The following is a 20,455-nucleotide window of genomic DNA, read 5'->3' as shown; positions in this document are numbered from 1 at the left end:
GCAAACGCACAGAAAAAGACAACCACTCACATTCACACTTATGGATAATTTATGGTCACCAAACAAACAAACATGCACATTTTTAGACTGTGGGAGGAAACCAGAGTACCTGTAGGAAACCTATACACACAGGGAGAACATGCAAACGCCACACAGAGAGGCCTGGTATTTGAACGCAGACCATCTCACTGTGAGGAGATAGTGCGAAGCGCTGCCCCACCGTGCGGTCTCACAATAAGATTAGTGTCTCTCATTCAGTATGCAACCAAACTTGTAATAATCCCTAAAAATCCCACCGTAAGTTTTTACATTGCAATGTTGAATGACGTTATGGGAGCTGTAGGTACCTCTTTCATATAACAGTTAGGATGGAAAAGTGAAACCGTTTCAAGAATTCTTCAGTTATGATTAACTTTGAAGATAAAAGTTTAATCAGACGACACTTGCTCCCGAAGCAGTGGCGCCCACATGTCTTTTCCCCTGGAGGCTCTCAATGTGACCCTTCCTTTTCATCTCTAAAACATTATAAAGAAAGAAAACACAGGCAGACACACCCACCGTCACCAACAATGGACCATTTCTTTTGCCTGCTTTAGAGTATTATGTTAACCTTTGACAGATGCAAATGTAAACAATCTGGGGAATACTAGCCGAGTACACTCATAGAAGTATTCCGTCAACGTTTTTAAAACGATGTCCACTGACACTTAAATAGCAGAAATGCTGAAAATTATAACATTTTCCTGCAGCGCCACCAGTGGGTGCTGTTTTTGTGATCAAACCACACACATGCAATGCATGATAAACAATACCAATGGCGAATAGACTGACATTTTTATGGACAGACGTCAAATTTAGGTTTGACTCTAAACTCTAAAACTACCAAGTCCCAGGAGAATGTGGACTGGGAGTCATGTCACGCTGTTATTGTCCATCTACTCCCGCTGTGCAGAAGAACGATTTACTATGGCCGTGGTGCGCATGTGCATTAGTCGTTATGTCGCCAGTGACTTCGAGCACCGCTGCCGTGTAAACAGACGCCCACATCACAATGAAAGTCGTGTGTTTTCACTTTGAAACGTTGTTGTGTATACGGGGCCTTAGTCGTCACACGTGAGCACTGGATGGACGGGGCTCAGGCTCGAACCCATAAAGCCTCCAAATTAAAAGCTACGATAAAAGGTGATCCTCCTGGGATTTTTGAAATAACGTGAAAAACTCGTGGGCAGCATTATGAACTTTGAAAATGGTCGCTAAATAGCCATGGCTGCTGGCACATAAAACACTTGCGTATCAGGCACAGAAAAAAGCCAAAGAGACTCAATTCTTCTGTGACAGGCAGTACCGCAAATCTATTTTCTGCTACTAATGTACAAACTGTCTGACACAATTGGTACAGCCTTTGTAGGTTTTTTTCATTTTTTCTATATATATATATATATAGAGCTTGACATTTGGTCCTCGGAGTGATTGGCAGAAAAATGCATATTGCTGCCAGGGAACTTTTCTGTCGGTGGGGATAATTTGCAGCGTTACATTGCTGCAGAGTGGAGGCTTTACTTTTCTTCCCTCCTTTTTTTTTTTTCTCCTCCACCCCCTTTTTGATGGCTTGTCTTAATGGCAACAGCCTGGACTGCGTTCTCAGGGGCTGTGCTGAGCATGCAGTTGTCATGATAGATAAAAAAGAATGGGGTCACAGAGGGAGACATGGCACTCCCATCACACTCCCTGCTACTACGAGCTGCTGGAAAGCAAAGCGATCGGGCGACACAAACCTCTTCCTTAGAAGGGAAAAGGGATGGAATAAGAGGAGGAATATATAAGGTAATATTCAAGAGCTTAAGCTCAGCAAGTCTTTTTGAGAACACGGTCTTCAGTGATCAGAGGTAGGGTTTCAGCTCCTACCAGAACCAAACGATGACTTCATCCCCCCCAAGGCTACATCTTTTTTAGGTCTCAAATGGTGAGCTGTAGACAACTCTATGCACACTAATTTACCTTGCTGGTTATGTGAGCTCCTGTGCCATTTTCCTCCTATCTTCGTCGTCTAACATTCAGTTTGACAAGCAATCTACCTAATTAGCTCTCCCCTCACTGGCTGAAGGTGCGCTTATTACAGAAATTAGCCGGTGGGGAGTTTTGGTGGGAATGAAAGCGTATTCCTGGCACTCTGCGACACGTGATTGGACACTACTGTGTTAGATATTAGGCACTGTTTCTATCCGCGGAGGCAGGGGCAGAGGCTGATTGTGCCGTGGCTTTCCCCGCAGGAGCCGAGGAGTGATCACGGTTTGTCATGCATCCGCACCTGCACCACAAATGACTACACCGACAGACATTTTAGTACAATAATCTCTCAGTCAGCACGGGTTGTCGTCATCATCAATCCTCGCAGTAGTGTGTCAGAATGACAATTCTTCTCGACTGAACAATGGGGAAAGTTGCTGCTGCTGTGTGTTTGCCAAACAAAACTTTTTAAGTTTTGTGGATTCAAGTGGGTGGGGGGGCTTTTCTGGAGGCATCTTGTTATTACCCCTTTTGATGAGATTTTTTTTTTTTTCTCCCACACCTGTGCTGTTTGAAGTGAGAACACTGTTATGCTTGATGATTTGCCTCTCGGGAATCGTCCTCTGACTGTTCCAACAAGGGAGAGTCTTTATAATGCGGCGAGTTGAAGTGGTTATGTTTGACTAATCATCCTAAACCGTGCTTTGACTGCATATTGGCAGCAATCATGACTGGAAGCGGGAGTTTAGCAGTTGCAGTATAACTAAATAGTATTTTTATATTCGTGGCTGAATCGAGATATTGCTTTTTTGAAGGAAAAAAAAAATCGGAGGCTGTAATAAAAGGGAAAAGAAAACCATTCGAATTCCCCCAAAGAAAAAGTGGCATCTCCGTAAAATATAAATAAGTTGAATCCTTGTGTTTCATTCATTCATCACAGACTATTGTGTCTAGTTTCTGTGTGTTGACTCAGTGGAGCCTTGACATTGAGATAGTTTGCACTGGTGTTGAGCTGGATTGAGTTATATTGAGGTGGTCTGATGTTTAGTTCAGTTCAATGACATTTAACTTCATAAGACACATCGCTTTCAGAAGCTGCAATTGAAGGCTGAAGATGTCACTCAGGGAGTAACAGTTCTGTCCCAATTCGACCACCAAAAGGGATTCTTTTCCAAAAAAAACCAAAGATCTAACAGTTCTACCTTTATATTCATAGTACTAATACCAATTTGCTTGAGTTAAACATTCATACCTGGCGTGAGCTTTTAGCCTCACAAAGCTCAGTGAAATATATCTTTAGCGAATTTATCACCAAAAAAAGCTGAATTGTTCCATTTCCATATCTTCCCTTTATTATGGGACTGACACCATGATCGCTATGCAACAGGCTGACTAACTACCCTTCAGAGACTGGGCCATCCGAAGAAACAACTGATATACTGAACTTTAGCTCAACTTCACTGCTACCACAAACATAAACATGGTAAAATTACTACATAAGCAGGCAACATTTAACAAAACTGAACTTTATAAATATGTGAAGGATTTATAGCAGAGGTAAAGTATATTGTCTATATTTCTCCATTGCCAACATCATATTTAGTAGGACTTGTCTTACTAGTGGGAGTTGTGAAATAAATGCAAGGTCAAAGCTTCTATCCCGGGGTGGCCACCCTGTAGCACGGGAGCAGCACATAGACCCCTCTTTCCATGTGCGGCTCTTTGATCTATTAACTGAAATCATTGGAGTGCAGCTATAGATAGTTCTTGTGCGAAACTCTGAGTTCGGATTTTTTTTAAATCGCACTAAAACGCATCACTCAGCACATCGCATGGTGATCGACCGCAACATCCCTCCTACGCTCGTTGTCACACATTTTAACACAAAACCTGCATGAACAAGATAATAGAACAATAAAGGAATGATAAGAGAGGATGATAAACTAACAGAAATACACAACTATTAGGTATAACTACACTAAACGTAGAAATAAAGTTCCAGGGAGTAACGCCCATAATCCTCTGCACCGTCCCCCTCTGACAGCGTTAACACAGCCCGTGTTAAACTATATTTGGCAGGTCGGGCTAGTTCGAGCATACAATGGCAAGTAAACAAAGGCTCATGTACATAGACACTTCGGATCCGCCACATGGAGCAGGTATGTGAAGAAGTTGGAGTTATTTAGTTGATTAGGCACAGATACACCTGCTGAGAGCAGCACGGTAAAGTTTCGGCATCAATAACTGTTTAACAAAACGTCATTAACACACAAATGACGCCTCTTTCCCATCGGTGTGAGGTAGGCAACATGCTACAAGCTCATTTTTGTCAAACGTAGTTGTCTTTGGAACAGCAGAAAATACATTGTTCTGAATGAGCAGCTGGCTGTGTGACCAGAGTGTAGGGACCATCTGCAAATTACAAACTGCTGCAAAAGTGAAGACGAATACCACAAAAATATCTAATAACGTGACTGGTATTCACTGCAGTGTCACCAGAATCAGTGCGGCAACAACACTTGATTTGATAGTGAAATGTGGTTTGTACTGTCCGTCTTTGCTGTTGTAGTGGTTTAGCAGTTTGCAATTTGCAGACGGTCCCTGCACATTTTTTTGCACTGAGGGGGGAATTTCTCCTGTTAATGCTGTAAATCCATGCCTTTCCGGCTGTTGTCTAACTTTTGTATTTCCATATGGAGATGTATGATACATTATGTATGTATTTTCACTTTATGTCATTTCGTGTCTGTGTGCGAGAGGATGTTTTTTTGTAAGCCTACATTTGTATGATGTGCCTCTTTGTAGTACCACTGTCATTTTTGTGGCCCTTGGTCTCTGACTGGTTGGCCACCACTGTTCTAGATCTTTACAATATTTCCCTAGAAAGTGAGGCTTGAGAAGAAATGCAAAGAAAAGCACACAAACTACCGATAACTAGTGGGGAAAGAAATTTAATCGAGGTTCACATTCTGGTTGCTTTACAAAGCAGGAGTTTGACAATCCGTTACACTACCTGTCACGATCAGCTCAAGCTACAGTGACCAGAGTTCCCTTGAAAATTTAGCTGTTTAAATACATTGTGGTTATATTTGCACACACAGGCTGAGAGACGGGGGCATCATGGCTCCCCATCCCCAGTCTGCTCCTTCATACACCCACATGCTCACATACTTGAGGCTATTAAATATGCCAACACCTCATCTCCAATCTTAGAGAGGGACAGACTGTTGGAGGGTTAGGGTACATGCACACATGCACACACTGAGCTCCACACAGTGGGACACGGCAACACACAATTACCCCCAGGACACTTCATCACAGTCAGGGAAAAAAAAAAAATTCTGATGCAACAATTTGCGGAAGTTACAAAGACAAGGTCAATAGATGCATTATATTTGGGGGGGGTGTATTTGTGCCTGCAGCCAGCCGAATGACTTTGAATAGGGCAGAAGACTCATCGGCCGAAAGTAAATTATCCGATGTGTCACATTATGTTCACAAAAACATGCATACGGCCGATTCCTGCATACGGTTTCCGCAATAATTAGCCGATATAAATTACTGCAGAGGACAGCCCGGCTAAATAGCGACAGAAAATTGCTTTGCATAGCTCATTTGTCAGGATACTGGGCGAGGATCATCTCTAATGCCAAAGACTGCAGAGTTTAAGGGCCATGATTAAGGTCATATGACACATAGTAGTCATTCGCTTTCCTGCTGACGCAAGCCGCTGCTGTGATAGAGGAGGCCCGTGGTAGCTTTAGTTGCGGAGGAATCAATACCATGGAAAAGTATCTGGTTATCTGGGGGCATCAGCGCGACGCTTTCTTTCTCTCGGTTCAAATTAACTTGAGATAGGAGGCCCTTAAGGGAGTGGCTCCCCCATTCCTCTGTTAAAAGCTGCCAGCTTTGCTGCCTCTCCACAAGCTTTTTCCTGTCATTGCAGAGGAGCTTAAACGATCGTACTCATCGCGTTGTGCTACTCATTTGAGGAAGAAAGCGTGTATCCTCTTCAATCCTGCTGCCTCCATCACCTCAGACCAATATTCTGAGGCTGTGCTACAATAATGACTCGCCTGTGAAAGCTCCTGACAATATTATTTCACTTCTTCTCACTCCTGATACTGCAAAGTGGTCTCCTGTTCAGTTCATGAAGGACCATACGGGATATTAAATGAAAAGAAAAAAAAAAAAAACATCACTCTAATGCACATCTGAGCATGTGTGAATATTGAGGACAAAGACCAAAACAAAACATTTGGTGAGGAGCTGCGCGCTGAGAGAGATCCACCGTGAAGTATTTTGGAAGAAGGGAGAAGGGGACATTAGTTATGCTAATTAAAAAGATGGAGTGAAGGGAAAAGGAGGGAGGAAAATTAAATGAAGCCGGAAAAAAAAAAAAAAGTGGAGCAAAAATTAAAGCCGGTGCGGAAAGTGGAAACGTGGAGCAGTGAAAGTGAAACTCTTTGTTACGTGACAGGCACACACCGATTTAGTTTGGCTGCGCATCTTTAAAGTGGCCACAGTGGGGATGAATGGTGAGAAGAAAATTACCACAGCACCAGGCTGCGCGCCACACAGGAAACTAAAACTCTGCCCCCTGTAATCAATCTTAGTGCCCTACTTGCTCTCCCACGTCTACCGTGTGCACCGCGCTGTGCTCGCTTAGGCAGACAGGATCCTCTAGTGTTGCAAGTTTAGCTATCGGAGAGGACCAATTTAGCAAATAAAACCCCGTCTTCCCGTGCGATTTCAACATGAAAGACAGCCTAATGATTTCTCTCTAGCGGGAGGAGGACGGCGGCCCCTCCAGCCGCCGTTATCACACGCAGCCTTTTGTCGTGTTTGTTTTATCGCACGATGTTTGCCTGAGGAGGCCTACTGCTCTCATTGATACAGTTTGTCAGGCATGTTTTCAGGCATTGTTTTGCTTTGTTTCTCTGTGCTGCTGCTGCAGCTGTTAGAACTATCAGAGGCCCAGTCCGGCCTGGTTCTGCAGCCATGCAAAAAAAATAAAATATATATACAAATATATAAACTGTTCCTGTTTGCACCCTCTTAAGTTTACCGGCCTGATAATTTAGTCATGAATTTTTTAATCATGACCTTTTCTTTTCTGCATTCAGAGATTTGTATGATGCAGATTTGACTTTTGACAGTATTTAGAGTGTAACATGTTAAGAAGTACTTCCAGCTAGGCACTGATGAATAGAGTATGTGCGTTGGGTAATTTTAATATAATTGGTAAACTTTTTTTCTTTTCTACTTTTCTTTTCAGGAACCGTTTCAGGCTAACATGGCCAGGATTAAAGATATGGTTAGGCTTTGTTTTGTTCTTGTGTGTGTCGTGTCTCGTGGTGTTGCTTCTATTTCCTCTTTATGAGTTCAAATGGAAGTATTGTTGAGTCTGCTGCTCCGCGCCTGACAACCTTTTACTTTACTGCCTCTTTTTCCCTTTTCAGAGAAGAGAGTCGGCAGCCCTGTCGAAAAAGGCAAACAACACCTTCAACATTGTCGGGACCACCTATGCCATCAACGTGGCCAAGGACCAAGGCTTGACGACCATTTCCAAGAGCGCGCCCACAGTCTCGTCCAAACACTCCTACCTGCATAAAATGGACGACCCCTACACAGAGGCCAAGAAATCCTACAACCGCGTCAGCAAAGTGGACAAGATCTCGCGCATCATTTTCCCAGTCCTGTTCTTCATCTTCAACTTAGGCTACTGGGCCACGTACGTCAACAGAAAGCCCGCGATCATGAAGGCCAACAACCTAAACTGAATTTCTCCGTGGCTCGGGGTGGTTTCTGGTTAGACCGGCTCCCAGGAGGCCAAGTCCATTACATCTTATCGTGTGTGTATGTGTGTGTGTGTGTGTGTGTGTGCGCGCATGTTTCGTGCGTCCGTTTTTTCTTAAGCATTTGATATTTTTGCACGTCTGTATAGGTGGAAGGCCAACTTGAACATACAGTAGTTTCACATAATAGTCGTGGACTTTTGGAGGAGGCAAATTCTCATGTCATGTCTGTGTTTGTGTAGCATTTATGATTTTCTCTCCCACCACCACCACCTGCCCCTTATCACACTTAGCTCTGGCCCTGTTCTCCGTTACGAGTAACCAAGTACTCCTTCACTGTATCTTGATTGCTTGCTGTTTTTTTCGTAGAGTAGTCGAGTAGTGTTCTCACTTGACATGTTTGCGCTTCGCCTAAGATAAGTTAGAGCAAGCATGCGTTTGAAGTTTTCATTGTAGCTCATTACCGATGATAAGGCTTTGACACTTCCATAGAGTTGACAACATGCATGCACACACGCACACGGTGATGCGAGAGGGGAAAAAAAAGGGGGAGGGAGGGGAAAAAAAAAACAATGACAGCAGCACCCATTCGCTGGTCGCTTTACTGTGCAGTTAGCTGGGGGCAGCCTGTATAGTTCCATAGGAACATCATTAATAATCGTCAGCGTCTGGCCTTCAGCGCACGCTGAATCTCAACAGTCCCCGTGCAGCATCATCTGGAATTGCTTTCGCGTCTCATGGGGGCTGCCTGTACATTTTCTAGTCCAGTGGCTCTTATTGTTTTAACTGGCTGAGTATGCTCGATGACAGAGAAGCTATGTGCCTTGGTAAATACACACGTCATAAAGGAAAAGGCTGCGACATGCGTACGCTTGCATTTACGATACACACATATGCACAAAAGGGGGGAGAAAAAAAAAAAGGGGTCTGTGTGTTACGTTACATGCAAACATGCACTGGTGTCCACTGCGGCATGTGGCTGTGCCTCACACACCACCGGCCCACGGGCATGGCCACAGAGTGTAAAATTGCCCATCAGTATGGAAGGCCAGCAGACCTCTGCCTGTGAAAAGATGGAGCGAGGTGATAAGGAGGATCAAATGTAGTCTAGAATAATTATCACGTGCATTTATGTTGTCTCATGGTGCGGCGTCTCCGTGAGCTGAGCAATCATAACAAACTACCACCATTACCTCAGACTGAACCACACTTTGTCCGTTTTTCCATGGAAATGCAAACAACACAACGTTTTACCGGACTCCCCGTCTTCTGTCTTTGTGTGGATCCTGGACAGGCATGCAGAAGCCTTCAGATCCTCGTCTTCTTTGCATCTCTCACGGTTTCTGCATTTCAGTCCTGTCCACATTTTTGATCCATACTATACCTCTGCCGTTTGTATACTTTGTTGATTTGATTGTGTGCATATGTTGTACTTCTTGTGTTTTGTAAAAGGCAACAAAGGCCATTATGTCACAGCAAAGCAACTTTCTGAGCCAGTGTCATCACCGGAGACAAATAGTGCTGCAAATATTTTGTTGAATTGAAAAGAGGAAAAAAGAAATAAAAAGACTGCATTTGTTCTCCAACAATAAACTAATTGCTGCCATCACAATGGAGAGCAAGTAATGGGCCAACCAGTCATTTTTCTACAAGTGATTTAACTTCAGTGGTGGCATGCGTCTCCAGCTTTTGTCTCTGTTTTGCTGTGCGTATTTTGTACCACACTCTGGATTTTGCAGTATTTTGTTATTATTATTATTGAGATGGTGTCTCATTTCTGTTGCTTTCTTTTGCTGGACATTTATTTTACAATTCAACATGCAGTCCATCTCCTCCAACTGTATCTTCGGTGGTAAGCCTAGGAGAAATAGTGAACTGTGCTGTGACCTCTGTGAAGGTTTGTTAATATCACCAACCACATGCAGTGTATGTGTGAGTCATAGGTTAATGCATGACAATCCGTACATGTTCATGTCAGCGACCTCTAATAACGGTGTATGTCACACTGAAATAGGGCTTAGTATCAATGTTTTCTGTGGTTCATCCCAGTTGCTCATCAATTACCTACTCATAGCCTCAGCAACATCTGTATAAACACACTTAAACTCCAATTATTTGTGTAAATTGATGTGAAGCTTGTATTTTTCTCGCTGGCTCAGAGTTCAGAAAGTGTTTCACCCTAATTTGATAACAAGCAGATTCAAAACTTAATTTATTTCATATACACACAAACACACCGAGGTTCCTCTGCAACCTTTTAAATTAATGCAAAATAAAGAAATGCAAAGTCAGCTTCAGTATCCCAGCAAGATGCATGACCATTTTCTATTTATATTCAAGCTCTGACCACGGACGACAGTTCTAATCCCACAAAACTGTTTAAAAACTAATGAACAACAAATCAGATGATACTTTTATGGTGATTACATAATTTATTGGTTGCATCCCTCCAAGCGGCAGTGAACAATAACCCACAGAGGACTGAATCAACATATGTGTGAGGATTATTTATCACATGTGCATGAGGATTTTGAAGACCTGGATAGATGCCCTGTCTCAATTTGCATCACAAATGGCAGAGTATGTGCAGCTCCTGGTGAACCATTCCATATTCAGACAGTACACACATTACAAACACAAACAGTGTCTCTACTGACATGATGAATCCTGACACTATAAACCGCGGATTACAACTGTGAGGAGCACCACATTAACAAATCCAATTTTAATAGACAGAATAAATTTATAATTACAGCCCTCCTGAACCAGGTCCCTTGTATATGAGCAATATTTAATAACTCCACATGTTTTCGCACACTGCCGCTAAATAACAGACGTCCCGCTGCCGACACAGTGTGGTTTTCTGAATCAAATATATGTCAGAAATTGATGCACTGATCCTGTGAAGCGCCCCCGTCTCATCTTCCAGACTCGATTTTTATCATTTTGTCTCAAACAAACTGATTCATCATACACGTCTGCTGAGGATGCATAAAGCCTGCTGGCTGCTGCTAATTCAAGATCTGATGACACACCGCACTAATATTTATGTATGATTCCTCTGAGTAATGCGACAGGGACTGTAGGTAAGTACTTTCAAGTGGTTGCTCCGTAGTGAAATAATATGCTTCAAAAACTGTTTGGCAGCCAATCGTTTTAGTTCAGGGGCCACAAACAGGCCAGCACAGCAACATGTGTGTTTTAATGCAAAGAGCTACTTGTCCATTGTGAAAATTTACACATTTAAATGCTTTTTTTTTTTTTTCTTACTAAATCTATCATGAACTACCAGAAATGACTCATGAAGTAATATGAGAATCCCCAAAAGTGACTGACGATTTTAGATGACAACATTTACACAAATCTTTGGGTATATTATCAATTTCTTCAAGTCTGAAATGTTTTACCAGGAGTTCCATGTCAGTTTTGTTGTATTTTTACTGGTGATGTGACACATGAATGTGAAAACAAATGACTGCACTTAATGTCTCTGTATATCTTTGCTTTTGATTTCCTGATTGGTTCAAATTGTTCAAATGTAATTTTGTTTTGTTTTTTGGGCAACTTTGTCATTACCATTCACTTATCTTGTTTGTCTGTGCTTATCAAAATGGGGGGAAATGCTTTCAGAGCTGCACAGCCCAAACCAAACTACGACAGAATCACATTCATCCAAACTTCTCAGAGTCAATGGCCATAACTAAGAAAAGATGCAAGACATATTTAATTTTGAAGTCAGAAATGATGTAAAATAGTATTATAAAGAGTATATATGTATATCAAGCATAATAAAGGATTGTGGTGTTTTTCCTTCTTGAGAGGTTTGGATGAACAGGATTTCACTGTACTGTTGCCATTTAGCTTTATTTCTGATGGTGTTAATCTTCTCATCACAGGGCCAGAGTTAATGTCCGCAGAAACATGTCATTCTATAAAGATACAGTATATTAAGACTATATTACTATACGATTATTTATGCTATTCAGTAAAGCATTAAATATTATGTTTTATATGACATAACCTCTACAGCAACAATGCAAATCTCCTGATGCGTAGAAAGCCGTAGACAACTAGATAAATTACTAAACTAAATGGCAACAATTCTAAATGCTCAATAGTGTTACAAAGTTGTGAATTTGTAGATATTGTGAAATCAATTTTGTGAATATGTCAACGTCCTTTATTTTTACATCTGATAAGTACTGCTATCTTACATTGAGCTCTGTAACACTACGTGTTATGGTATTATAAAGCCGTTCGCTAGAGATAATATTCATCAATGCTATTTACAGGATCAGTACCTTGTGTGCACTTTTCAAACCCAACTGTGAACTTAGCAGCTGTCTGCAAGCAGAGTCGTACACACTGTGTTCTCTCCAGCGATTTCACTGCATGTCCCTACGCATTGAGAGATCAAAGACTTCCTCTACAAAGACAGCGCCAGGAAAACTTTGTGGACTTTGGTGTTTTTGTCAGGAAGTGCTCTCTATATGCTCAGTGACTGGACTCTCTGTATGTTGCCCTCTCTCGTTCATGTGCTTACTGTATGAGATGTAGCAAATGGAAATGGGGATTAAAAGGACCATGTATTTTGTCTCGGAGTTCTAAAGCCCTTCTTGGTCACATTCAAGACTTGGAAAAGTGCACATTGCCTGTGTGTGTGTGCGTGTGTGCGTGTGTGTGTGTGTGTAAAACTGACCATTGGACACTATTTCTACATGTTTCAAGTTAGTTTCTCAAAAAAAATTATCTAATTAAATCCAAACTGTCAAAAAAATATCAAAAGAAATTTAATATAAAAATACAAAATTAAAGAAAAATACATTTAAAAAAACAAACATGATAAACTGCTTTTGAAAAGTAATATAAAATGTTCAAAATCATTTAAAGTATTTGTACTCTGCTACTTTCCTCCTCTGATAATATGTAAAGGTACTTTCTGTGTGGAGTTTGTTTGTGTCTAGATGTTTTCTCAAAGTTTTCAGAAAGCAGATTGAAAGCAGAGTGTGGACTTGTCTTTTGTCCTGTGATTGTCTCCGTTTCAGTCAACTGTCCATTTCAGTCCTGTGATTGTCAAAATTTCAATGTGACAAAATGTCCCATTCAGAGCGAATGGGAGAGGCGTGTCATGGAGATCAAAGCATGTCATGGAGATCAGAGTGAAAAAAGATCAAAAGCTTTGATCTTTTCCCCTTCTTATGACATCGTTGTTATGACATCACTATGACATGAGTATAGATGATAGATGAGTGAACAGAACCCAGTTGGGCATTTGCTTTCATTGACAGCCACAACTGATTAATAGAAATTTTGAGCACTGCAAGAGTAACTAAATCTATAGTAATTATACTATATACTACTACTAAGATACTGAAAAAAATTAAGAAAAACACAAAACTGTCGTGAGAACTGTGCGAGATGGATCGAACAGGACTTGAGAATGAGTGGGAGGAACATCCAAACCAGCAGGATTATTATGGAGGTGAAGAAAGAGGAGAAGGAGAAGCGCAAGAAGGTACAGTGCAAGAAAATGTGGCGACACATTCAAACCTGTACAGATCAGAAGACATGTACAATTTGGAGTCAGTGCCTGAGGATGAAGAGAAAAAGGACTTCCTCATTCTGGACCCTGACCATCCTCTGGTCAGGAGGCGACGAGCTGCCTGCAAAAAAGTTCTCCAAGCGCATAGAGAGAAGGTCAAGCTTACTCTGAAGGAAAAGCTGGAACTGTTAAAGGCCGAAGAGAGCCATGTGGAGGAAATCTCCTGCCATATGTTCAGGAAGCAGGAGCAGCTGGCCAGACAGAGGAAGAAGCTGATGGACGACCACGAGGCGACGGCTCAAGCCCAAACCAAACACCAGCAGGCCCAGGAGAGGCTGGAGGAGACCACCAGCCAGTATGACCACACCACCAAAGAGCACAGCAAAGCTGAAACCAGCATTTCCTGCCTCCAGGCGACTCTGGATAAGCTTACACAGCATCTTCTGTCCACACAAGAAGTCAACAAGGATCTGAGCTCCAAAGTCAAAACTCAGCACAATGTAACACGCAAAGTGGCCAGCAGGAGGACGCAGGCCGAAGAGCAGAAACTGAAGCAGGATTGTTATGTGGAGCGTCTCACCATGGAGATGGGGAGGCTGACTGAGCAGAAGAGCATGTTGGAGGCTTACATCAGGTTTGAATCCGAAGAAACGGAGGCCGTCAAAGAGAGTCTCTCTGAGGTGGACATGAACCTGGAGGTGCTGATGATGATGCAGAAACAGCTGACTGAGCAGTGGAACAGCAGCCTGCTGGCCCTGAAGAGACAAGATGAGGCCTGCAGCAGCATGCAGGAGTCTGTCCGCGACGCTGAGCATAAGCTGGTTTTGGTGTTAAGAGAGATCGAAGGCCACAGGAAGTCCATTACTGAGGAACAGGAGAAGAATGAGATGCTGACGACGCAGCTCAAGTGGTCTGAAATGAACAACAGCAGCTCCAGGAAGCTAATCGCTCAGAAGGACAACCAGAGAGAAACTCTGCTGAGAATGTACAGGACCTTGTTCTGCACGCTGAAGGAGACTGAGCTCGCCCAGGACACATTCGACAAGAAAATCAGAAGCCTTCAGTCTGAGCTGAACAATCAGAGGAAGCAGATGGCGAAGAACATGGCCACCCGTCTGAAGCAGGAGAACATAATCATGACTCACCTGCAGCAGAGGCTCAGCCACACCAACGCCGCCAAGTACTCCAAACGGCTCACCGACAGGAAGGCCGCGCTCAGGAAGGAGAAGAAACAGCAGCTCGTCCAGAAGGAGAACGAGCTGTGTGAGGAGAGACTGACGATTCAGCAGGTGGCGCAGCGAGTGTTGGGCCTGACCTACAACCAGGAGGCTTTCAACGAGCAGCTTACCAAGCAGGCCAAGATGCTGACCCTCAGTGAGAACAAGATAACTTCACTTAACACTCTCATTGAGCAGAATCAGGTGACCATTTCTAACTACAACAACAGGATCAGTCAAATCATGGCCAACACCGGCCAAGATGACCTGAGTCCCATGCACAACAGGATTCATGGCATCATGGCTCAAAGTGATGAGCTGAATGTGATCATCAAGACGTCCAAGCAGCAGTGGATGAAGCAGCAGGACATTCTGGTGAGACTGAGCGAGGAGCTGGAGGCCACGAGGAGGGAGATCCGCCGACTGCAGACGAGCTGCACCGCCATGCAGCAGAGGGAGATCAAGCTGGACCGTCAGAGTGAATTGCAGCAGCAGGAGGCGGCCGCCATTAAAACAAATGAAAATGTCCTGCACAGAGATCGGACAAAGCTCTCCGCCTTCCTCAGTAAGAGCAAGCAGCTCAGCCAGGCGCTGCGACAGGAGAACGCCCTGATGGAGACCGACTTCATCCGCCAGCTCAAGGAAGCAGAGCGCGAGTCTTTTGTGCTGCAGGCCAAACATGAGAAGATGCAGGAGGACAAAGATCTGCTGCTCAACACTCTGATGGAAGCAGAGCAGCAGGTGATGCTGTGGGAGAGGAAGAATCAGCTGATGAAGGAGACTCAAGCAGTTTTGAATACGGAATGGGGAAAAGAGGACAGGCAGAAGATGAAGGCTGAAATACACCTTAAGGAGGTTCAACTAGGCCGTCTGATGAAGCAGCAGGGGAAGCTGCTGAAGGAGGGTGATGTTGCAGCAGACAAGTGGGTGAACAATGTGAACCGCGGGTGCCACAGGCCTCAAGCTTCGCAGAGGAAAAAGCCCACCAAGGGAGCACTGGTCCTCACCTTGCAGGGATTGCGGCGGCAGATCAAGGACACGAAAAAGTTGGTGTCAGAATGCAATCAAGTGATGAACGAGCTGCAGCAGAGTCATGAGGATCTGAGCGTCAGGATCAAGCAACACAGGCAACAGAAGACCGGACTGTGTGAGACCAACGACACGCTGACCTTTGACCTTATTAATCTTCAGAACAGCAAGGATACGAACTTGGCCCGCCTGCAGGCTCTGCAGGGCCGGCGGAAGAAGCTGCAGAGTGTGTGTGTTGGGAGCTACCGGGCCTCCTCCAACAGCCAGTCGGTGGCAGCCGCCCAGCAGAACGTGATGGAGCGTCTGCACAGCCACAGTAGCATTCTGCGCCAGGTCTGTGACGAGTTCCCACAACACCAGGGGGCGCTCAGCAAGCTGTCACGGTCCTTAGCTGCTCACACTCACATGGTGGCTCAGCGGTAGAGTCGGTCGTCCAATAACCGGAAGGTTGGTGGTTCGAATCCCACTCTATCAAACAGTCATTGTGTCCTTGGGCAAGGCAAGGCAACCCACATTGCCTCGTATGAATGGTGCATAAATGTTGGTGGTGGTCGGAGGGGCGCAAAATGGCAGCCGTGCCTCTGTCAGCATGCCCCAGGGCAGCTGTGGCTACAATGTAGCTTACCATCACTGGTGGGACTGGTGTGAATGAATAATGGTCTCCGAACGTGCTTTGAGTCAGTGCGAAAAAAAGCGCTATATAAATCCAAGCCATTATTATTATTAGGAAACTGTACGGGGAAAACAGATCGAACTTGAACAGGTTGCAGACGAACAGGCCGGGCTGGAACAGGTGAAAGGGATCCTTGAAGTAGTGGTTCTGGTGGAGTCCGCTGGGTCGATGATTGATCGTTCTGTCAGGATGGTGTATGGATGGACCCAAGCGCAGACTCACAGAGTTCCATAAAAACCAGAGTTTATTGAAGTCCAGGGACATGAGGAGACGCAGAAGACACAAGGGCGACAAGAGGAGCAACACAAGACGATCCGAAAAGGACAACAGAGGGAAAGATTAATACACAAGGAAGGGGTGGACACAAGTGGAACACAACTATGGGTGCACACAGAAGAATACATTGGTTAATTGGAAACATGAGGTGAGACACACAGAGGCAGACGCAGAGAACTGACACCGGGGTGAACTCCAACACATGGCGGCTGAGCTGTGGGGCAATAAACAAGCCCACGTCAGGCCCCCACGAGCCCCAACCCCAGGCCTGGCTCTAGAGTGGGGCCCCGGCTGCGCCTTACCGGGTGACGTCACATTTCTCTTTGGTTTATCTATGGGGGCTTTTTGCAAAATATATTTAATGGGAAATATATAAATTGACAATATTACTGTCATGGGACGGAACTGAGGCTCAAGTGCAGACAGCAAAACAGGAGACACAGAATTTGATTCACGGATTTATTTAAACTAAAGGAAGAGCGGGAACAAAAAACCTACTAAGGCAAAAAACTAATACTAAGAAGAAAACAGAAAACGATCGGGAAACTCCTGACGGAAAAGCTACTAGAAAACAAAGTACAAACGATCGCAGCCAAAGAGGACGGGCGGAGGAGTCTGGCATAGGAGTGGGGAGACTCGGCTGCAGAGTGGGAAGGTTAGAGGGGATCGTAGTTCCAGGCAGGGGCGAACTGGGGGAGCCAGGGGGGAGTCTCTGGCGGGCCTGACCTGTGAGACATGGAACGTAGGGTGAATTTTCAACGTTCGGGGAAGGGTGAGACGTACCGCTGTAGGGCTGATGATCCGCTCCACTGGGAAGGGACCGATGAACCAGGGCGCCAGCTTCCTGGATTCAACCTTTAGAGGGAGGTCCTTGGCCCTCAGCCAGACTTGTTGACCCACAGTGTAGGTTGGGGCCGGGCGACGATGGCGGTTGGCATGACGCTCCATCCTCCTGGTCGATTGTAGGAGTGTGGACCTGGCCCTCTCCCAGATCCTCTTGATCCGGCTGACGAATGTTTGCACGGAGGGAATGGCAATTTCTTGTTCCTGGGAGGGGAACAACGGCGGCTGGTAGCTGAGGGAGCACTGAAAAGGAGACATTCCCATCGAAGAGTTTATTTGCGAGTTGTCTGCATACTCCACCAAGGACAGATGCTCACACCAGGCCGTCGGGTTGGAGGTGACCAGGCACCGGAGGTACGTCTCCAGGGACTGATTGGCCCGCTCCGCTTGTCCGTTAGTCTCACCTCTGGCTTTCACCCCCAGTCTGAGGGTGGCCCTTAGTGCCGTGCAGAAGGCCTTCCAAACTCCGGAGGTAAACTGTGGACCCCTGTCTGAGACAATGTCTGTCGGTATCCCATGCAAACGGAAAACGTGGGTTATCAAGAGGGATGCCGTCTCCTTGGCTGAGGGGAGTTTGGGAAGGGCGACGAAGTATGCTGCCTTGGAGAAACGATCAACAATGGTGAGGATGGCTGTGTTACCTCCAGAGCGGGGTAGTCCCGTGACGAAAGTCCAAAAAGTTCTCCTCGGCCCCGGAATCCACCAGCACAGGCACGGAGAGTGAGTGAGTTAGGTGGGTCAGTGTCGCTGGTAGCTGTAGCAGATGAGGGGAGGTTACCGCAGTTCGGCTCACTCGTAGACTCCCCGTCACGAGTGAGCCCTCTCTTTTGCCGGTCTCTTGGGACAGGAAGCACGAGAGGCCACCAGATGGTGCCAACGGACCAAGTTAGGGTTAAGAAGTGGAGGGCATGACAATTACAGTTTTCCATTTTTTTTTTTAAAACAGACAAAAAAAAAAAAAAACAATAATTAAAAAAAGAAAAACATATGACTCAAATGACACTGAGTTTAAGCAATGGTCACATTTGTCCTCTACCTCCGGGATGAATTTAGACAACTTTAATTTGGCAAAATGAACCCTGTGTATCACCATAAACTGGACAAGTGCCAGCCGTGCACAAGATGAGACTGTGCCTGAACTACTCACCACCCCATCCCACTAATTTTCATTAATTTGAAGACCCATCTCCTCCTCCCAGGCAGCCCTCATTTTTGAGTTTATACATTAGAGATAATCCCTCTAGTTGGCGTCTTAAATGTGAATAGATCTTCCCAAAACAAGGGGGTACAGCGGGAAAAGCAGGAAAAGATTTGGAAATAAAATATCTGACTTGGAAGTACCTAAACAGATGGTTTGCGGGCAAATCATGTAGTGATGACAAATTGGCAAAACTATTGCAAGTACTATCTGAATACATAAAGGAGACAATGTATACCTTTGTTGCGCCATGCTAAGTAAATGATATCAAAAAGAATGTGGGTATTAAAAAATAGATGCCGTCCCTTAATAAATCCTGTTTGCTCCTCAGAGATAATACTGGGCAAGACATTCTCTAAACGAATGGCGATAGTTTTAGTCAGAATCTTCACATCAGCATTGAGTAAGGAGAGGGTCTGTAAGAGCTACACAATGTGGGGTCTTTTTCACTTTTTAAAGAGAAGAATTATTGAGGCTTGGGACAAACGAGTCATTCTCCAAAGATTCATTAAACATTGACAAAAGTAAAGGTGACAATTCATCAAAACAATTTCTTAAAGAACCCAATCGGCAATCCGTCAGGACCTGGGGACTTAGACTTCATTGCTATGATTGAAGATTAATTCTTCAAGGGAAAGAGGAGCATCCAATTCTTTAGCTTGGTCAGGTTACATAGTGGGAATCTGAAGGTTCGCCAGAAACTCATTCATTTCAGTAGTGTCGGTGGGAAACTGAGATCTGTATAAGGATGAATAAAAAGATTTACCTTGGACCTGTTTGGCTTGGGAGACCCTACTGGGAGGCATAAAGCCCACCGACAACGTAGCTTCTAGGATTATTCGGGTACTCAAACTCCCCCACCACGATAAGTTAGCAGTTCAAGGGGGGGAGGCTTTGGCTATTAATTTGAGGAAATGTTAAAAGTTTTGTTTATTTTAGGTACCAAAAGTGCAACAAAATTTAAAAAAAAAATTATAAAATAAATAACATTTTAAAAAAAGCCTTCGGAATTATTTCATTTGTGAACAATCCAGCATCAAATATCAATAATAAGATGCTTTACATGTTTTTCTTTGTGTTTTCTGTTTGAACTTAAAGAGCTTCACTGCCAAGCTGCTCATTTCCTGCCGTTGCTGGTTATAACGTTGCTTTAAGAAAATAAATAATGTACCCTGAAAAAATAAAAATAAAAAAGATTGAAGAATGTTGCTGCTGGTCACCAAAACTGACAGAACAAGCAATATGCAAGATAGCAGGTGAGTGCGAGAAAGTTGAGACACTTAGAGAAAACTGTGCAAATGGCAGTGTCACACTGCAAGTAGCCCTCAGTGCAAAAAGTCTGGACTCCCCCGATATTGACCTCCAGCCACTGAAAAGTTAGACCCTCCCAGATCCTTTTTTTTTTTTTAATTACAACTCTGAACTACAAGCAGGTCAATTTAGCACCCATGACTCTTTTTCTTGGAAATGTGTATTAGCGTCATCTTGGTGATACAACCATGACCTTCAGTGAAGAGCGCTGTGTGGATGGCAGCATATGGTCACTGAAAAGCCCTTAAAGCCTTTGTCACATATGTGCAAGTCGTCAATGCCATGTGCACTAAAGCACGCTGAAAATGTTGGCTGTTTGATTCTGTTAAACTAGTATGAAATACGTTAGCTGGCACAAAACAGGCATTTTTTTAACTACAGCATCATACAAGTTTCAGCTTTTTTGCGTTTTCTAAAAACATCAGTGAGATCAGAAGTTTTAGCCGATTTTTGCACATTTTGATTTTCATGCATTTGCTCACCATTCTTTCATCCAAAGTGACTTGTGAATTGCGACGTGTCAATGGTCAACATATAAAATTGTAAACGGGCATTATATAC

At 44.1% G+C, this 20,455-nt stretch overlaps 2 protein-coding genes across 2 annotated transcripts in view; both read left to right on the top strand.

Moving 5' to 3' along the window:
- gabra3 (gamma-aminobutyric acid type A receptor subunit alpha3) overlaps positions 1-9,348 on the top strand; it is a 111,486-nt gene extending 102,138 nt beyond the window's left edge. Inside the window, exons 10-11 of the mRNA XM_080483680.1 lie at positions 7,286-7,324; positions 7,470-9,348. Coding sequence (XP_080339806.1) covers positions 7,286-7,324; positions 7,470-7,790 — 360 coding nt within the window. The 3' untranslated portion in view covers positions 7,791-9,348. The remainder of the gene's footprint in view (positions 1-7,285; positions 7,325-7,469) is intronic.
- Positions 9,349-13,223: 3,875 nt separating this feature from the next.
- LOC308121836 (coiled-coil domain-containing protein 40-like) lies at positions 13,224-16,016 on the top strand (the record flags this gene model as incomplete). Its single annotated transcript, XM_080483362.1, has 1 exon — positions 13,224-16,016. One exon carries the CDS (start codon positions 13,224-13,226, stop codon positions 16,014-16,016), a length of 2,793 nt encoding a protein of 930 aa, XP_080339488.1.
- Positions 16,017-20,455: the final 4,439 nt, after the last annotated feature.

This window comes from Lipophrys pholis (genome assembly GCF_963383615.2).
Source record: "Lipophrys pholis genome assembly, chromosome: 16".
Lineage (NCBI taxonomy): Eukaryota > Metazoa > Chordata > Actinopteri > Blenniiformes > Blenniidae > Lipophrys > Lipophrys pholis.
The sequence above is the reverse complement of the archived record's forward strand: the minus strand, read 5'-3'. Positions and strand labels throughout refer to the sequence as shown.